At 39.7% G+C, this 15365-nt stretch overlaps 1 protein-coding gene across 1 annotated transcript in view; it reads right to left on the bottom strand.

Moving 5' to 3' along the window:
- svila (supervillin a) overlaps window positions 1–14407 on the bottom strand; it is a 32965-nt gene extending 18558 nt beyond the window's left edge. The window contains exons 1-18 of the mRNA XM_077735933.1: window positions 14072–14407; window positions 11572–11626; window positions 10497–10588; window positions 10308–10371; window positions 10085–10227; window positions 9311–10013; window positions 8609–8692; window positions 6812–7564; window positions 6334–6489; window positions 5795–5829; window positions 4881–4945; window positions 4341–4471; window positions 3982–4077; window positions 3231–3510; window positions 2687–2752; window positions 1610–2006; window positions 1138–1306; window positions 88–220 (exon numbers count right to left, since the gene is read on the bottom strand). Of these exons, the coding sequence (XP_077592059.1) occupies window positions 88–220; window positions 1138–1306; window positions 1610–2006; window positions 2687–2752; window positions 3231–3510; window positions 3982–4077; window positions 4341–4471; window positions 4881–4945; window positions 5795–5829; window positions 6334–6489; window positions 6812–7564; window positions 8609–8692; window positions 9311–10013; window positions 10085–10227; window positions 10308–10371; window positions 10497–10588; window positions 11572–11626; window positions 14072–14129 (3480 nt within the window). The 5' untranslated portion in view covers window positions 14130–14407. The remainder of the gene's footprint in view (window positions 1–87; window positions 221–1137; window positions 1307–1609; window positions 2007–2686; window positions 2753–3230; window positions 3511–3981; window positions 4078–4340; window positions 4472–4880; window positions 4946–5794; window positions 5830–6333; window positions 6490–6811; window positions 7565–8608; window positions 8693–9310; window positions 10014–10084; window positions 10228–10307; window positions 10372–10496; window positions 10589–11571; window positions 11627–14071) is intronic.
- Between the last annotated feature and the right edge of the window lie 958 nt (window positions 14408–15365).

Raw genomic sequence — 15365 nt, 5'->3', positions numbered from 1 at the left:
GCAGTGTGCCTTCTACATTATTTCTGATGCACCTTTAAAAAAAAATGTCAAGCTAAAAGCCACCATGACAAGATGTCCTCTGCTTACCTTCTTCTTGAAGCTCTGCTCCACCTCCCACAAATGAGCGTTATGATCCCCCACAGCCACCTTCACTGCATCCTGCTTCTTGTTGATCCTATTCCTCCAGTCATCCTCACCACTCTTCTTCAGCAAAGCCACCCTATGTATAAAAATGCATAAAAAGTGGAATTGGTCCATAAATTCCCCCAAAAAAGGCCATAATTTTCTGTCATATTCAAGCTAATAAGGTCTCCACAACCAAAGAAGATTGCAAAACAACCCCACAAGAGAACACAAAGCAAAGTGCGTTAATAGAAAGCACAGGGTCCATTTAAACACATACAATGGAGAGAGAAAAAAAATTCAATGGGCCACAGAGGAAGGCCAGCGTGCTCACTGACCCAGTGAAGGGATGTCCTGTTCTGTGTCGAGGGCTGCACACATCCAAAACAGGATGAAATTACCTCAGGAACATTGGACAATATCAAGGAAATTTGGTTTCTGCAAAAATTGCTTTTGCATAGGTCTCAAACATAATATATATATTTTTTAAAAGTCCACTAGTACAAGTTTAATCATTGTTCCGTTATGTCATCAGTCAATATGGATCCTAATGATTATGTCTGAGTAGTGCAGGCTTTTAAAAACCATGACTGTGAAAAAGTGACATAACTTTGTTTATGTAATGTGGTAATCAATACCAGGCTGCAATTCAAACTAAGTATTTATTATTTCTTAAATCAAGTTCTCATAATTTCCTTCATTTCTTTGTATATAAATAAAACAATGCCACTCAGAAACAAATGAGCAACTCATTTACACAAATACTACATCAGCATTAAGCATTAGTTTTGACTGTTTTGTATTTATGGTCAAGCGTTTTTTTATCTAAATATTAACTTTAAGTGAGATTTCTTTCTATATACTCAATGAATTTGAGTGTTTTTTTCATATAAATATTTACTTGATTATCACAGTATTATCATGGATTAGTGAGTAACTTAAATATTTCTAAACCAAGTAACCCATATAATCTATTTGGTGAAAAAACTTGAATAAAATATATCATAAGCTTACCTCTGTTTGATGGACATGTGTTTAGCTGCCATGGCATCACACATGTTGTCCTCCAGTTCAGTTCTTAGCTCTTTGTAATCAGAGTATAAGTCGGTTTCTGTGGGCTGGAAGGCACTCCTAGATGAAGCTGATGCCGCTCTGGACCTCATCAAAGTGGGCTCGGGCAGCTCTACGGCAGATAGATGTACAGCAATGCAATCAATAAAATAAAATAAAAAACACCCCATTGGCTGAAAAGTACTGTTAGGAGTTGGGCAGATTTTAGGGTCATATTTTAACATACTAGCAAAATTTCTGTTAAAAACTCAAATAAGTTAAAGTTGCATTTTGCTGCACACTGTTTTTGTATTCTCATCCCTATCAAAAATGTCTTGAAGTAGAATGGCAATAACTTTTAGTTGTGTTAGCTGCTCTAAGTCTTAAATTATTATGTTTTTTTTCAGTGTACACAGCAATTCTGTAATGTCCTCACCTCCACTGAATGTTTTTCTCCTCTGGCATGCAACATAGCACATTTCCTCCCTCGGATAACTCTTTTGTTCCCATTTTTCCAGCGAGGTGGGACAGTTTGACTTGTGCATGTTTTCATCAAGGCTCTCTTTGGATGGCCACTGCTCCTCCTCTTGTTTGACGGCTCCATCCGGGGAGGGCAACCTCCGCTTCCCCCGTGCCAGCTCCGTTTCTTCTTCAACACGTCGCGATGATCGATAAGGTGCATCGTAGTTGTCCAAGGGGTCGTGAGGCCTATTACCTCCTGACACACTTGTTAAATGGATGTCCCCTGCATAGTCAGTCGATACGGTGCCATCATCTTTAAGTGCAGAGGATGATGGGAGCTGCTCGAACTGTGCGCCTGTGCCGTTTTGAAGCTGAAAAGGAAGATAAATGTAAGGCATGACGATTGTTAATGGAAGTTGAGATGATATTACGACACAAAAATGGATAGAATCATGCTGACTAACAAGAATGCCTGATTTGATGCAAAATCTGCTATGACAATGGAGTCATATCATAAAGCCATGCCCACTCAAATCTGCTCAAAATTCAGTGTTGGCCCCATAATGTACATGAAATTTAATTCTCAGTGAAAACCATGCAAGACCTTCAATCTACTTAGCATAAAATTTGAAACTGTAATTAAGGGTGAATTCTTATGTAGATAGTGTTGCCACTTTGGAAATTTGAGGCGAGGGAACCTAAATATTTTATTATTCTCTGAAAAATATTCTGTTTAGGTGCCATCATGGGAAACATTTGATGAAGAAAAAAAGAAAAAAATAAGACAAGAAAGAGCCACATTCAGCCTAAGTGAACCACAAATGCATTTTGATGCTTGAAACCAGAGCAGATTGTCTAAAAGTGACACTATCGCTTCACTGACAAAGCAGGACGACGGCAATGAGTCAACAAGAAGCTCGAGCCATGCACTGGGCAGTCATAGTGGAGTCAGGCCATGAAGCCTGAATTTAAGATGCGATCTGGCGCACGCAAGTCACGTGAAGACAGAAATGTTTTCGATAAGCGCTCGGTCTAACTTGTGCACGCTTACTTGGTGGAGTTCTACCAGCATCTCACTTTGTTTCTGTTCATCTTGGATGTCTAAATCTGAAGGCTCCTGAGTAGAAATATATGCATAGCCAAAATCCTTGGTTTAACATAAAAAGAAATAATAATGGGGTCTTCATTAACTGCAAAAAAATTAAGGCCCTAAGCAGCTAGTTTTACATTTTTGTTCACGTGAGCTTTGTAGTAATCATTACATTTTGTAAACATCCAGATTTTTTTGTATGAGAAATATGCAATGCTGACTGAGTATGCAAAGGCTTACAATTTATTACTTCAATTATGTGTATAATTTTCTCGCTTAGTGTACATATTAATAATTCAAAGCACTTGTTGGCTCATAAAAGATCTTTTGTTTGCCTTTTTTGTTTTACTTCTGTACTTTAAAAGGTAACCAATGCAAATTAGGTTCGCTTAACACCACTAAATTATAATTATAAATCCTATCCACAAGTTTTAAAAAATTCACTAACAATACCAAAAAAATGAATAGGATTGCACTTATTTCCATCAATGGCTAATTTCCCTACCTGCTCCATATCCCCCAGAGTGATGGGTTGCGTCTGATAGCGGGCGTTGTTCCTGCGCTGGCGGGTGTCCCCCCTAGTTCGAGTAACCCTGGTGGGGGGTTGAGCCAAGCGATTAAATAGCGCCATCTTCTCCGCCAGGCTCAGCGTGCACAGATCCGGCTCCTCCTGGGCCGCCTGCGATTGTTCCTCCATCGGAGCCGCTTGTGCAAGTGGTGGTGCTCGCTGAGTCTCTGGCTCCGGCTCCCTCTTGCTCGCGCCGTGATATGACGATGCCTGCAGACTGATGACGGGTTGATGTCCGGGAAATAGAAATGAAATACTTAGTTGCGGTGACCTCATGTAATCCAAGAAAATGCACTGTACACACTGTTTGTCCGCATAATTGGTGAGATAGTGTGTTGTTTCAGAATTCAGAATGCAACCTGACACTAGACATGCAGAAAATAAATTTAGTCCTATTAGGTCAGAACCCCAAATGTTCATAATATATTTAAAATACATTTGCCTTTTATTTGCCCATTGTAAAATATATATGGGCATCACTAACACTACAACTGAATGTCAAATAGGCGCTCCAAATTGGACCACAATTAGACCCTGCCACACAAGTTTTAGACCCCTGTACATTTATGAATGTAACAGAAACATTTAAGGAGAGAGGAAAAAAATAAGCGTGCATAAAGGGTGCATCCAAAACACTTCAAGCGATGCATAATGATCTATCGTATGATTGGTGCACACGCATGTATACCTGCTTGCATGGAGGGTGCCGCTAACTAGAGTGGGACTAGACAAGTGCGCCACAGCTGTGTGAACACCCATAGTTGGTGACAAATGATTGGGGGAACTACAGTGATCCAGGACATGGACATACAGTGAAGTCAAACATACATTAACAACAGAGAAAAGAGCAGAGAAAATCAGGAAGGTCAGAGAAGGGGGAATTGACAAAGAATGTTGGTTGTCAGCCCACACAAATTTTCAGATTTCATTTGAAAATCTATGGACAGTCTTTACAAATGAAATGCTGGAATGCAGACAATGTCAGGATACATATTTTTGTTCATGTCTGCTATAAAGAGTATTTAGTATCCAGTGGTAGAGACTTACGTGGCGGCGATGACCACCTCTTCAGTGGTGACCGGTTGAGTTCTGGACCGGTCCTGCGTTCGCCTCAGCCTCCGGTCAACTGCCGCATTCCTGGATCGAGGTTTACCCGTTCCGATGTTTTTCTCCAGTTCCTGAGGATTGGAATAATAGCAATGTGCGTCATCAACAATGAATTGTTGTTTTTTGCACCAGAAATGTTTACAATGTTAAAAGACTGATCACACAGATAGCATCTGTTGTCAGAACTGCTTGGGAAATAGGATTCCTCAGACTACCCAGAATGCTTGATGCCAATTTCACACTCACGCTGAAGGGAATGCTTGTTCTAATGCAATGTGCCACAAGGATCCAAAGAATGCAGTGAAAACAAATCAATAGTTGTATGTTTTGAAGCACTGTACTGTGAAGTAGGGAGTAAAAAAAAAAATCTTTGACTTGGAGTATATATCCACCGAGCTAAGTTTGGAACAACCTGATAAAAAATGCTCTGACACAAAGAACATCACATAGGAAGAGGTCAAGCAGAACATAAAAGCTCACCCTGAAGAGAGACCGCTTGGCTGCTACACTCAGTTTAGCCCGTTCATCAAGCTTTTCTTCATCCGCTATATCAAGACACAATATCAAAGATTAAAAAATATATTTAAAAAAACATCACTAGGTATAGTCTTATAATAATCAGGATAAAATAGGTTTTCAATCTCGTGGAAAAAAGATACTTGCTTTGGATTGGACTGCAAAATCCCGTTTTATATTCATCTGGCTACAAAACAATAAGTCATATTTAATGATCAATTGGAAAACCTAGTTGCACCCAATACCAGATTTAACAGTATACCATTTTGTCATGTAGTATTACTACCCTTTGAATCAATCACATTCACACACAAGTACAGTAAAATTATTGCTATTGTCTTATCTATTTTTTAATATGATATATATTACAAACAAAATAGGGCACAATTTTGTATCAACTTAAAAGGGGCAGCCGTCAATCAAAAAGCATATTTGCCAGATGATGTCATATCACATAACAGCAGAGTGTTTGTTCGTGTGGCCGTGCCACTCACACCTGTTTCATCCGACTCAACAGTGAAGACAGTGTGTTTTTTTTTCTTTCCTCCCAACTACAAAATATACGATGGAAGGTTGCAAAACAAATCCAATTTTAAAAATTCAATTTACCATGATTAATGATGCATGTACTACTACTATTCGGTACAAGAAGGCTTTGTATATAGAACTAATTAAAGCAGAATTTAAAACAGCACATCTAAGTACCACACTAAGCTGTGCTTAAAATAGGTCGACATTAGGCTCAAGGACATAATCAGAGAATTTACACCACTTGAATGTATGATTGATTGAAGCCCAAAAATATCAATGTGTTTGTATTATATTAACGGTAGTCCTGCATAATATCATAAGCGTAATCCAAAACAAAAGCAATTTACCTTCATTGGAAGCGAAGTCAGCAGCCACAGAGGACCTTGAAAAAAAAAGGCAAACAAGGCAAAAATTAGTCAAATCAGCAAAATCCCATGCAAATGAAATTAAAAAAAACTAAACAGATTGAGAACACTCAACAGGAGAAGCACTTTTGTGAGTAGCTGACAATTATGGTATGCTGAAAATGTTATAGTGAGCGTTAGACGAAAAGTAAAGCAAAGTAAGCTACCAAATTAAGCAGCATTACGGACACCGGTTCAGTTCCACCAACAAAAGGACAATTCATGCTTTGCAACTAAGATCACATGTAATGACCACTGCCGGGAGGCCCAATCAGAACAACCTTTGACATTTAATCATTGCTACAGTTTGCTAATAATATTAAGAGGGCAAAAGGGAACGCAGAGAGCAAATGTATGCTCATGTAGTCATGTGATTTCAGATTTCCTACTAAATGTTATATAATGCACCAACGACAAAATGCTTAAGACACTATTCAGGTTTTATCCTGCGGTACCATGCATCGCTTCATGCAAAGCAATACCTAACAGTCTCCTGGCGCTCAAAACACGTGATGGGCTGCGTCCTAAACCTCTCGGATGTCTTTCTACACTCCCCAGGATCGATATACTGAAGGGGTCTATGGCCCCGGTCCCATGCTTGGTTGCCTCTTTGGCCGTCATCCCCTTTGACTTCATCACTGGAGGGCCCACACGGGAGAATGTGGCAAACATATTCAAAAAGGAAAGAAAATACAGGGGAGAGTGAAAGAGTCAATGAGGGATTTCCTCAAGAAGTTACACACACAAATAAAGAATGGCACTAAGCACATGCATGTGTGTTAGTGTATAGGTTAGAAATACTTGTTGGCTGCAGATACAAGTTTCTGGTGCTATAAAAGAAGAAAAAAAATGTCCGAGTTGGAAACAAAGTTGCAGGTTAATCAATGGCCGTTATTAGTCAACAAGCACAAATGTGAGGTCCACATCAGCAAGTTCTTAAAAGTTGTTTTTTCCACCTACAGTTCACTTCTGTGTCTGCTCGAAGGTGCGGTAGTAGTAGAACTCTCCATGTAAGAATTTCGAAGCTGGGCCACAGACACACGGCTGTCCTGGTGATTATCCTGCGGATGCTGTGGATAGTGATGCAAGCTCCTAACACTTTGTTCTTGACCATCAACATCTGGGATGGAACCTCGCCCTGGTCTTGCCTGTGCTGCCTTAGGCTGGATATGTGATGCAGATACTCCTTTGTAGACGTAAATGGCATTTTCACGCTCTCTTAACTTGTTGCTGTTTTCCTGTTGCTGGTCGAAGGGTTCAGCTGTTGCCCATCTTGTTCGGCCTCTGTGACCTCTTCTTGGAGGAACTTCATTCTCCGTATACACTTTGGAGCTTCTAGCTTCTTCTCCTCTTCCTCGGCAGGGGTCCTCAGTACTCTTCTCTCGGCGGCGGACCTCCGAGGGTAGTACTGCTTTCTTGCTATGCAGGATCCCTTCGGTTCGAATGCCAACCTTCTCCTGACTTTCTTCGTTACAAGAGGTCATGGACAGATAACTGGGGTACCCAACAGTGTCTGGTCCTGACCCAGATTGAGAGAAAGGGGCTTGTGGATGATGGGAGTGGTTGTGCTGAGGGATAGATAGTTCTGCGTTGTACCGCGCCGACGTCTGATGCTGATACTGCTTGAGATATGTCGGAGCTTCGGCAAAAACTGCCGGCTCTGGGCTCTTCTGGTGACCATCTTCTTTTGCAAGCCTTTCCCTAACTCGAATTCTTCAAGGAGACAGACAGATAGTTAATATGTGCCCATTTAATTACTTTCCTAGTCAAATTTGGCAAAAAAAGGCTAAGAATGTGTTTGTGCCATTAACTGAAAACAAGAAGTCCTTCTCCATGGTCAAAAATGTGACGTTTCATCACATACGCAACCCTCCTGTTGTACATATTCATTAACCTTGTGGCTATAAAATAGAATAGTTGAATTAAGCATGGGTTACATGGTCATGCCTACAATCAGCAAACTAAACTATGATTTTACTACTGTACATGGCATCAAATACTCAATGAAAAAGTCAATTTGAAAGAGCACCCTTTCAATAATGGATAAAAGGAAATTAAATTCATTTCTTTTGAGATGAATTGCTGAATTCATAATACAAAAATCACTATATATTAACAGGCAATATATCTAGAAATGTTGTGATTTTATACAACGAGTTATTGCAAAGATTTGCATTCAAAGAAACAAGATTTTAAAAAAGTGACAGTCTAATGTAGGTCATCAACAGTCAATGCAATAAAAAAATGAGTACAGAATTTTAGTAGTTGATATTAAGAGTGCAACTATGTTCTAAAAAGTACAAAGTTGTGCATATATTCAGCAGTGATTGTCACTCTGTTAATTGCTACCACAAATGAAAAGTGCTATAGTACTACATTTCGTTAATAGGGTGTCCGTTATTTCAGAGTATAATATTTCAGTAAAGGGATCCAACTGGTCACACCGGAATGAGGTGATGAATGAAGTTATTGTCTTAAGATAGGGTACGGAAACTCGCACGGTAAGCATGATGACGATGGGGCCAGCCGGCTGTCAAAACTCAAAAGCAGAGATTCTTAAGGGTTGTCTGATCAGTTCGGGATGCTAAGATGTTTAAACAGATACAATGTAAATATTAAAATAACTTTGACAAGTACAGATACTAAGCGTCTTGAGCTGACAGTTTAAGAAGCACTGCTCTTAAGGCTTGATGGAGAAAGCCCAGCCGGACGGGGACATGAGGGTGATTTTGGGGTGGGAAACTTTTTTTGGTGTACCTCGAGGGCCAGTTGATTAAGGTGGGGGTGTCACCATCAGCATCAGTCTCAAGGAACCAATTTGAGCACAGATTTGCCCTTGTACTGGACCATTGAAGGGAAATATATGAATGTATAGGCAACTGATAAAACTCAATCTGTGTTTTTTTTCATGCAGACTTCATAATTGGTAGCAGGGCCTTTGTTACTTAAACATTTTAGGAATGAATGTTGGCGTTCTACAAAAAGTGAACATTTGACTATTGTTATATTGACAGAAGTATCCAATAGAGAAAATTTGAAAATGATAGAATTTTGAACACTGGCAGTTGCCTTTAAAACGTTAAAATAAACTAAATGATTAGATCAATACACATAGAACCCATTGTTCTAAATAGGTTTGGCATACTCAATCGAGCTTTGCCAATTAAGTGGGGAAAGAAAACAACTGGGAACTTGGAATCTTATCCAGTCAAAAGTACAATTTTAAACAAATACTGCACGGGTGGACCATTATAAGAACCAATGTGTTGCCATAAATAATAACTTTGCTCAGGACTGTTGCAACATAATGTCCTGAAGTTGAACCTGAAGTTTCTCAATATGTTATACAGTATTTTATCATGAAGTATCGCCAATTCAGAACTATCACCAACAGGAAAAACAAAGAAAAAACCTAAACAAAATAAGCTGAAAAGAAGAAGGATCACTAAGACAACTCACCCTTGTCTGTTGAGTATATTCTGGGCCTGCTGCTCGATAAAGAGGTCACCAGGCGACACTCCATGTTTGGGCGTGGTAAGCGAAGGTCGTTTGCTCATCTTGGGTGAGCTTGGTGGCAGGCTTTCGACTGAGTAGTCCTTAGCAGGAACCCGGGTATTGGAGGACAATGACGTGACATCCATGTAAGCGGATGGTTCAGCTGGAGCTGCCCTACGTTGATTCTCCAGGTTCATACGTTTCTCCCTCTCGGAAAAGGAGTCGACTCGACTTCGGCTGGTTTCGTAGCTGCTCTCCGGATAGCCGTGCTGGGGTGCAGTTTGCCCTCTTTTTGGGCTACTGGTAGATGGGTAAGAATTCATAGTGATGTCACTCTGATCAAGATCTGCTTTTTTACGGGTCTCGAGGGCCTCAGATTCTTTCTGGAGGCGAGTAAAGCGATGATCCGTGTCCGGCTCTTGGTCCAAAGAGATGCCATAGCGCTCGGCGAGCTGCCGACGGCGCTCAGCCTTGTAGCGGGCAATTCTTTCCGCTTTGGATTCCAGTTCTGGAGCCCCTCTGGGGGTAGATGACAAAGTATGGGTGTGATCAGTATGATTGGAGGCTATGGGGTCAGATCTGAATTGCGTTCTGGACTGTCGCTCAGGAACTCTAGGCTGGACATCTGGATTTTCAAAACCTTCCGTTCCATACCTTTGCACTGTAACTACAGGAGATGCAAATTAGGTTTCATTTCTGTATGCCAAGATCTAAGTATTGTTTGACAGTATGTCGCACCACCGCAAGCTTCACAGGGGTCAGAAGCTCTGGTATATCGTGGTGTATCTTCTTCCAGAAGTCGATTGGCTACCAAGTTGGGTAGAAGAGATGGATGCACTTCACCCTCGATGCCTTCCAATCGTCGAGCGATACGCTCCTTTCTACAAACACACATACAAATGGCAGGATCATCGAAAGTATCATCAATATGGTAGGACAATAAGCAATATGAGGTCCCTACCTGTTCATTTCCCAGTCAGTTTTGCTTGTGATAACGCCTTCAAATCGTTTCCTCAACTCAGATACTGGGGGTGTCAAGGAAAAATCTAGTCAGTTAATTCCAATATTCAAGTTAATATATGACTCAAACAATATAACAGTGTAAAACTTTAAAAAAATCATTTTCGAACAGATATAAAGAGTTCCATACCTTTGCTGAGATTACTCAAGAGATCACCATCTAAATCCTTGGCAACTTTAACTGGGTCACCAAGGTCATCGATGGAGAATTCCTTTTGAAAGCTGGGTTTAAAGCACAAGTTCAAATTAGTAAGTACAGAACAAGGACTGTCATTGATGGAAAATAAAAAGGGGAAAAAATTACATTATTTATCCTGTTTATAGTCAGTAACAAGGTTATGATAAAAAGTATGTCAAACTGCTGGAGGGAGAACTGTTTAAAATAAATACATTTGATTAAATTATCATAAATCTTTGTTTTGGACAGAGTCACGTCAGCAAGGAACTTCAATTATGATAAAGTTTAGTGTCGCCAAACCTTTTGTTCTCAAACAGATCTACACTAAATCTCTGGCTATTTGATCTAAAACCACCAAAAAATATGATCCAGATGTGCGGAGGGGACATAGTTCTGTGCGTTTTTTTGTCCTTTCCAGGAACCACAGTGTAGTGTTATAAGAAAAAACTAAATTTACAAAAAAACACAGATTGCTTCATTTGACCACTGCATTGACAATTCCTTTGTGTGTCTTTCCCACACTTGTGTTACTGGCGCAAAGGTAACTTAACAGTATGTAGGCTAATTTGTAGGCTGGGTGGTGTATTTGACAGGCCGCCAGCATTCTCAGCAGTGCCTCGAATACTGCAGTAGGCTATGCGAACAGGCTGGAAGGTGACTTTAAACATTTACTTAAGGTCATCCATAGACAATGGCTATGTTTGAGGTGGACCTGCTGTTACTTCTGAAGCAAAATCAAGCTTTAAGTGTTGTACCCTGCAGAATGGACTTAATTCAGTGCCTCTATTGATTTTATTATCCGTAATTTGACAAAAAATCATAAGATATGTCCAAATTTTCTGAAAAGTGGAGTTAGAAAACTGAGTGCATAAAAAGAACAATTTTACAGTACTTTACTTTTGAATTGGGGGTAAAAACATGATTTGAGAAGGTTCAAATTGTTTAAAATTATCATTATAGACAATCTATTTTATTCAGCTACTGTGTATAGCATTTAAAAAACGGCACTTAAAACATGGTACTTTACCTAAGTGCTCTCTTCTGTAGCAATCTGGTATTGCCAAGTCCGTCACTTGTGAATCCTGAGGACAGAGAGGAGAAATAATTCATAAATAATGACCCATTTACATCATCATCAGCTTTAGTATTTGCAACTGGGTTGGGCTTTGAAAGATCACACTCATGGGAACTTCCTGAAACAAAATGGATTATGTGAGAAAACAGTAGTAACCCTATCTTGCTGAAGCACATTTGAAAAAAAAAAACACTACTAAGTATCCTGTTGTTCCCAAAGATATTTTGTCATCAGACCTCAGCGACACAGAAGTCATTATTGAATTACATCGTTGCTTCGATATCTTAAGTATCTGAGTGAGTATGAGGTCATGGCCCGTGGCTTTTTAGTAACAGCTGGTGTGCTAAAGGCACTGTTAAGTCTGATCATACATCAAGATTGCCTTGCATTGCAGGTTGGGACAATCAGGGACATTATTTTTAAAAAATACATATAAGGAGAAGGCAAAATTACTTGACATTTTTTTTCTATCCACTCAAATTGAGGACAAAACATATGGTCCCATTCCATCCCCTCCGAGTTGACTCCAAGGCTGACTCACGCACTTGCTTCACTGCAGCCCCACCCAAAAAATTCCCTTCTTACCCCCAAAAACCAGGACACAAACCCCTCAATCTCTTATCTGTGTGTTCTATTCTGCATGCTTGGGTTGATGCTTTAAATCAGCCTCAATTGGGCAAAACATATTTAAATAAGAAAGGAAAAAAAACTACATGATAATCAAAGCCTCTGACACACACTGGAATGCATAGTCAGACTGCACCTGAAAAAAAAAACACTAAGAATGCTACTGGAATCCTTTCAACAATACCTTGTCTTAAATTTACACTGTAAAAAAAATAGGAGTGATGTCATCCACCCATGGACTGATTTTAAATCTGAAACGTGAGAAGGTTTTAAATAAAAAGGTGTCTAATTGTGCAAGATCCCTAAAATTAATCAAATTAACACATAGCTATATATAAAATGATTTCAGTTTGTCTCTCAAATAATGTCAAACTTTAAGAAATACAAAACCAGACAACCAACAGAGGACGAAACATATGTTCAAGGTGATATATAGGATTAACTTTGATGCTGGGGATTACAGCGACCAAAAGGAAACATGTCATCCTTTAGCTGACTGCATTACATCACGCTGAGTGCGTGCGTGAATGCACACAGACGTCTCCTTCTCCAAGTAATTACTCACCCTCACACTTAGACTGCATGCACCATTCATAGAGGGCAACATCCTCAAATTGTGACCAAAGCATTACTGAGAAAAGCTTAGGAAGGCAAAGCCTTACAAAACAGATGGGAAGTCACAAAAAGAGGCAAGACCCAGGCTGCAAACTCTGAGATTTAACAAAAGTCTTCAACAATAAACCAATTAGGCTTTCAATGCCAATAAGAATTAGAATACCAGTCCGTGTGCAGTCCTGAAAGACTGAATAAGCTTAATACGGATGTAAACAATTGACTCCTTTCATATGATGACTGAATTTAAGCATTGGAACTTTTAACAGTGAGGTAGAAAACTGGCAGCAAAGAACATTGATGTCCAATCAAGCAACCTCCTCGAATAAGGCATAAAAGCCTCAAACTGTGAGCAGCTCCTTGTGGATTGCAAGTTATTCCCACCTGGGGTAAGAAGGTCTCAAAACTCCAAAAACATCACAAGCAGGGGTAGTAATGAGAAGCAGACGAAAATTCTTGGTCAGTCACCAGTGCAAAAAGTCATTTGCACATACATTATTAAGTCTAAAGAGTTTAGTTTGACCTGATGCAATGGCCTTTATTTGAATATATCATCAGTACATAGAAGCAAACACTGAATATAGCCGTAAATGAAGGTTCAGCATCGTAGTGGGTCATAGATGAGCCCCAGTGAGAGTCTGTGGTTCATCATTTGACAATAAGGCAACCGTGACAAAAAAAAGTACATATAAATAGTGGCAATTGAAAACAAAAACAGTCTAAAAACACTGACTCCATTGCATTCACAGCTATAGTGAAAAATACTCAAAAACGTGCTGCCTCAACACACAATATAACTACTTGTGCAATTCAAGTGTCCGATATAAGCACTGCATGAAATATTTTGTGTTTACCATGCCACCATAGAGCACTGATTGCCAGTTTATACTCTGATATTGCAGTAACATACTCTTGATTGAATTAATCATAAAGTTTAAGACCATGTAAATGCACATCTTAGAAATAGATGCCTGCCTAGGCATAGAAAAATAACACTGCACAGTCAGGAGTCCTTTCTCTCTACTCTACTGTCCTTGGGGGCTACAGCTGCAATGCAACGACAGCTGGCTGAAAAGAAGCCCGTTGAAGAGAAAAGAAACAGGTCTGCTGTACATCACCCGACAACCACCATAGCAACAGCTCCTCAATCTAAGGAATGTGTCACCAACCTCAAAACTGATTCTTAAACCTACGACATAACCAATGCTCTTACCTTCACTGCAAAACCTGGACTGGCTGAGGTAATTAGAAATCCATGTATTCCGGTACATTTTGGCAAGAAGTTGTTGAAATTAAGAAAGGAAAAGATGCAGCTGCACGAGAGGTGATGCGACAACTAAGCAGTTTTGACAAAGCTTTTCGATAGAGTGGAGGAGAGAGAGAAAGAATGATGTCAGGTAGCCTTCAAACAGGGGAGGAGAGGCAGAGAGGAGGTCCCGGCTCGTTCTCTCGCAACCCACCGAGGGTGCCTAAAAACACAACAACAGAAAGCAAGGTTCCAAGCTGCGCTGCACATGCTAAGCTCATTAACCCAGGCCCTATGACACAGGCGGAGTGGTTTGAGTACGCGTTACAGACCCGGGATAAATAGATGAATGCGTGAACGATTGGCAAGAAAAGTTAGGAGTGTCCGAGAAGAGTGCTGCTTTTTAAATCCTTGGCTCATAAACACCAGTGGGGTGCCAAAAAAAAAAAAAACACTGCTGAACATTAGGGGAAGGGGAGAGAGACTAGATGGGAGTGAACCAAAGTGTACAGGACAAGAAGAGAGAGTAGAAATAACCCTCTCAGCTTGATGAGAAATTCCAGTCTGGTTCCAGAAAGAATTAAATGAAAGGAAAAACACAGAGAGGAAGGAAGGGATATTGCAAAATGAAATAACAAGAAATAAAATAAGCAAGATAATACAAATATGGACTGCAGACTGACTCAGAAAACAAACAGGTTCTAAATGGAAGACAAGGGGAAAAATTGGTATGATATTTATATATAAATGGACATTAAAGGCAACAAATTAATTACAAGGATCAAATATCTACCCTGCATTGTTCTATCTAGATAATTATTGAAATATAACCCTATTCCTCGTGAAATTAACCATATCCTTAATGCCAAACAACAACAACAAAATTTGCAGACATACTGCAATCCCATAAATGTACAAAGCTCAGTCAGTGTGTCAATGTCGCTTTGCAGGGAGTCTGGCACATAGCCCAACATGGTTACTCCAAAGCAAACGAGAATACTGTGCAGTCTATCTTATCTAACTCCGACATAGACAGTAAAACCTGTCAACACAAGCCAGGTCATTTATGATTACTGGGTGACTATATTAATGTCAGTGGACCACTAACACTTGTAAATGTAAGTCATATTATAGAACAAATTGAAATAATACCAATATAAAACAGACATACTACAGTCATAAAAACTGTCAAACGTTAGATCTAAAGAGGGAAACATAGTGGATTTAATTTAAGATGATGGGTTCTAAAATATGATTTCTT

Source organism: Stigmatopora nigra, chromosome 16 (genome assembly GCF_051989575.1).
Source record: "Stigmatopora nigra isolate UIUO_SnigA chromosome 16, RoL_Snig_1.1, whole genome shotgun sequence".
Lineage (NCBI taxonomy): Eukaryota > Metazoa > Chordata > Actinopteri > Syngnathiformes > Syngnathidae > Stigmatopora > Stigmatopora nigra.
This window is presented reverse-complemented; position numbering and strand designations above follow the sequence as displayed.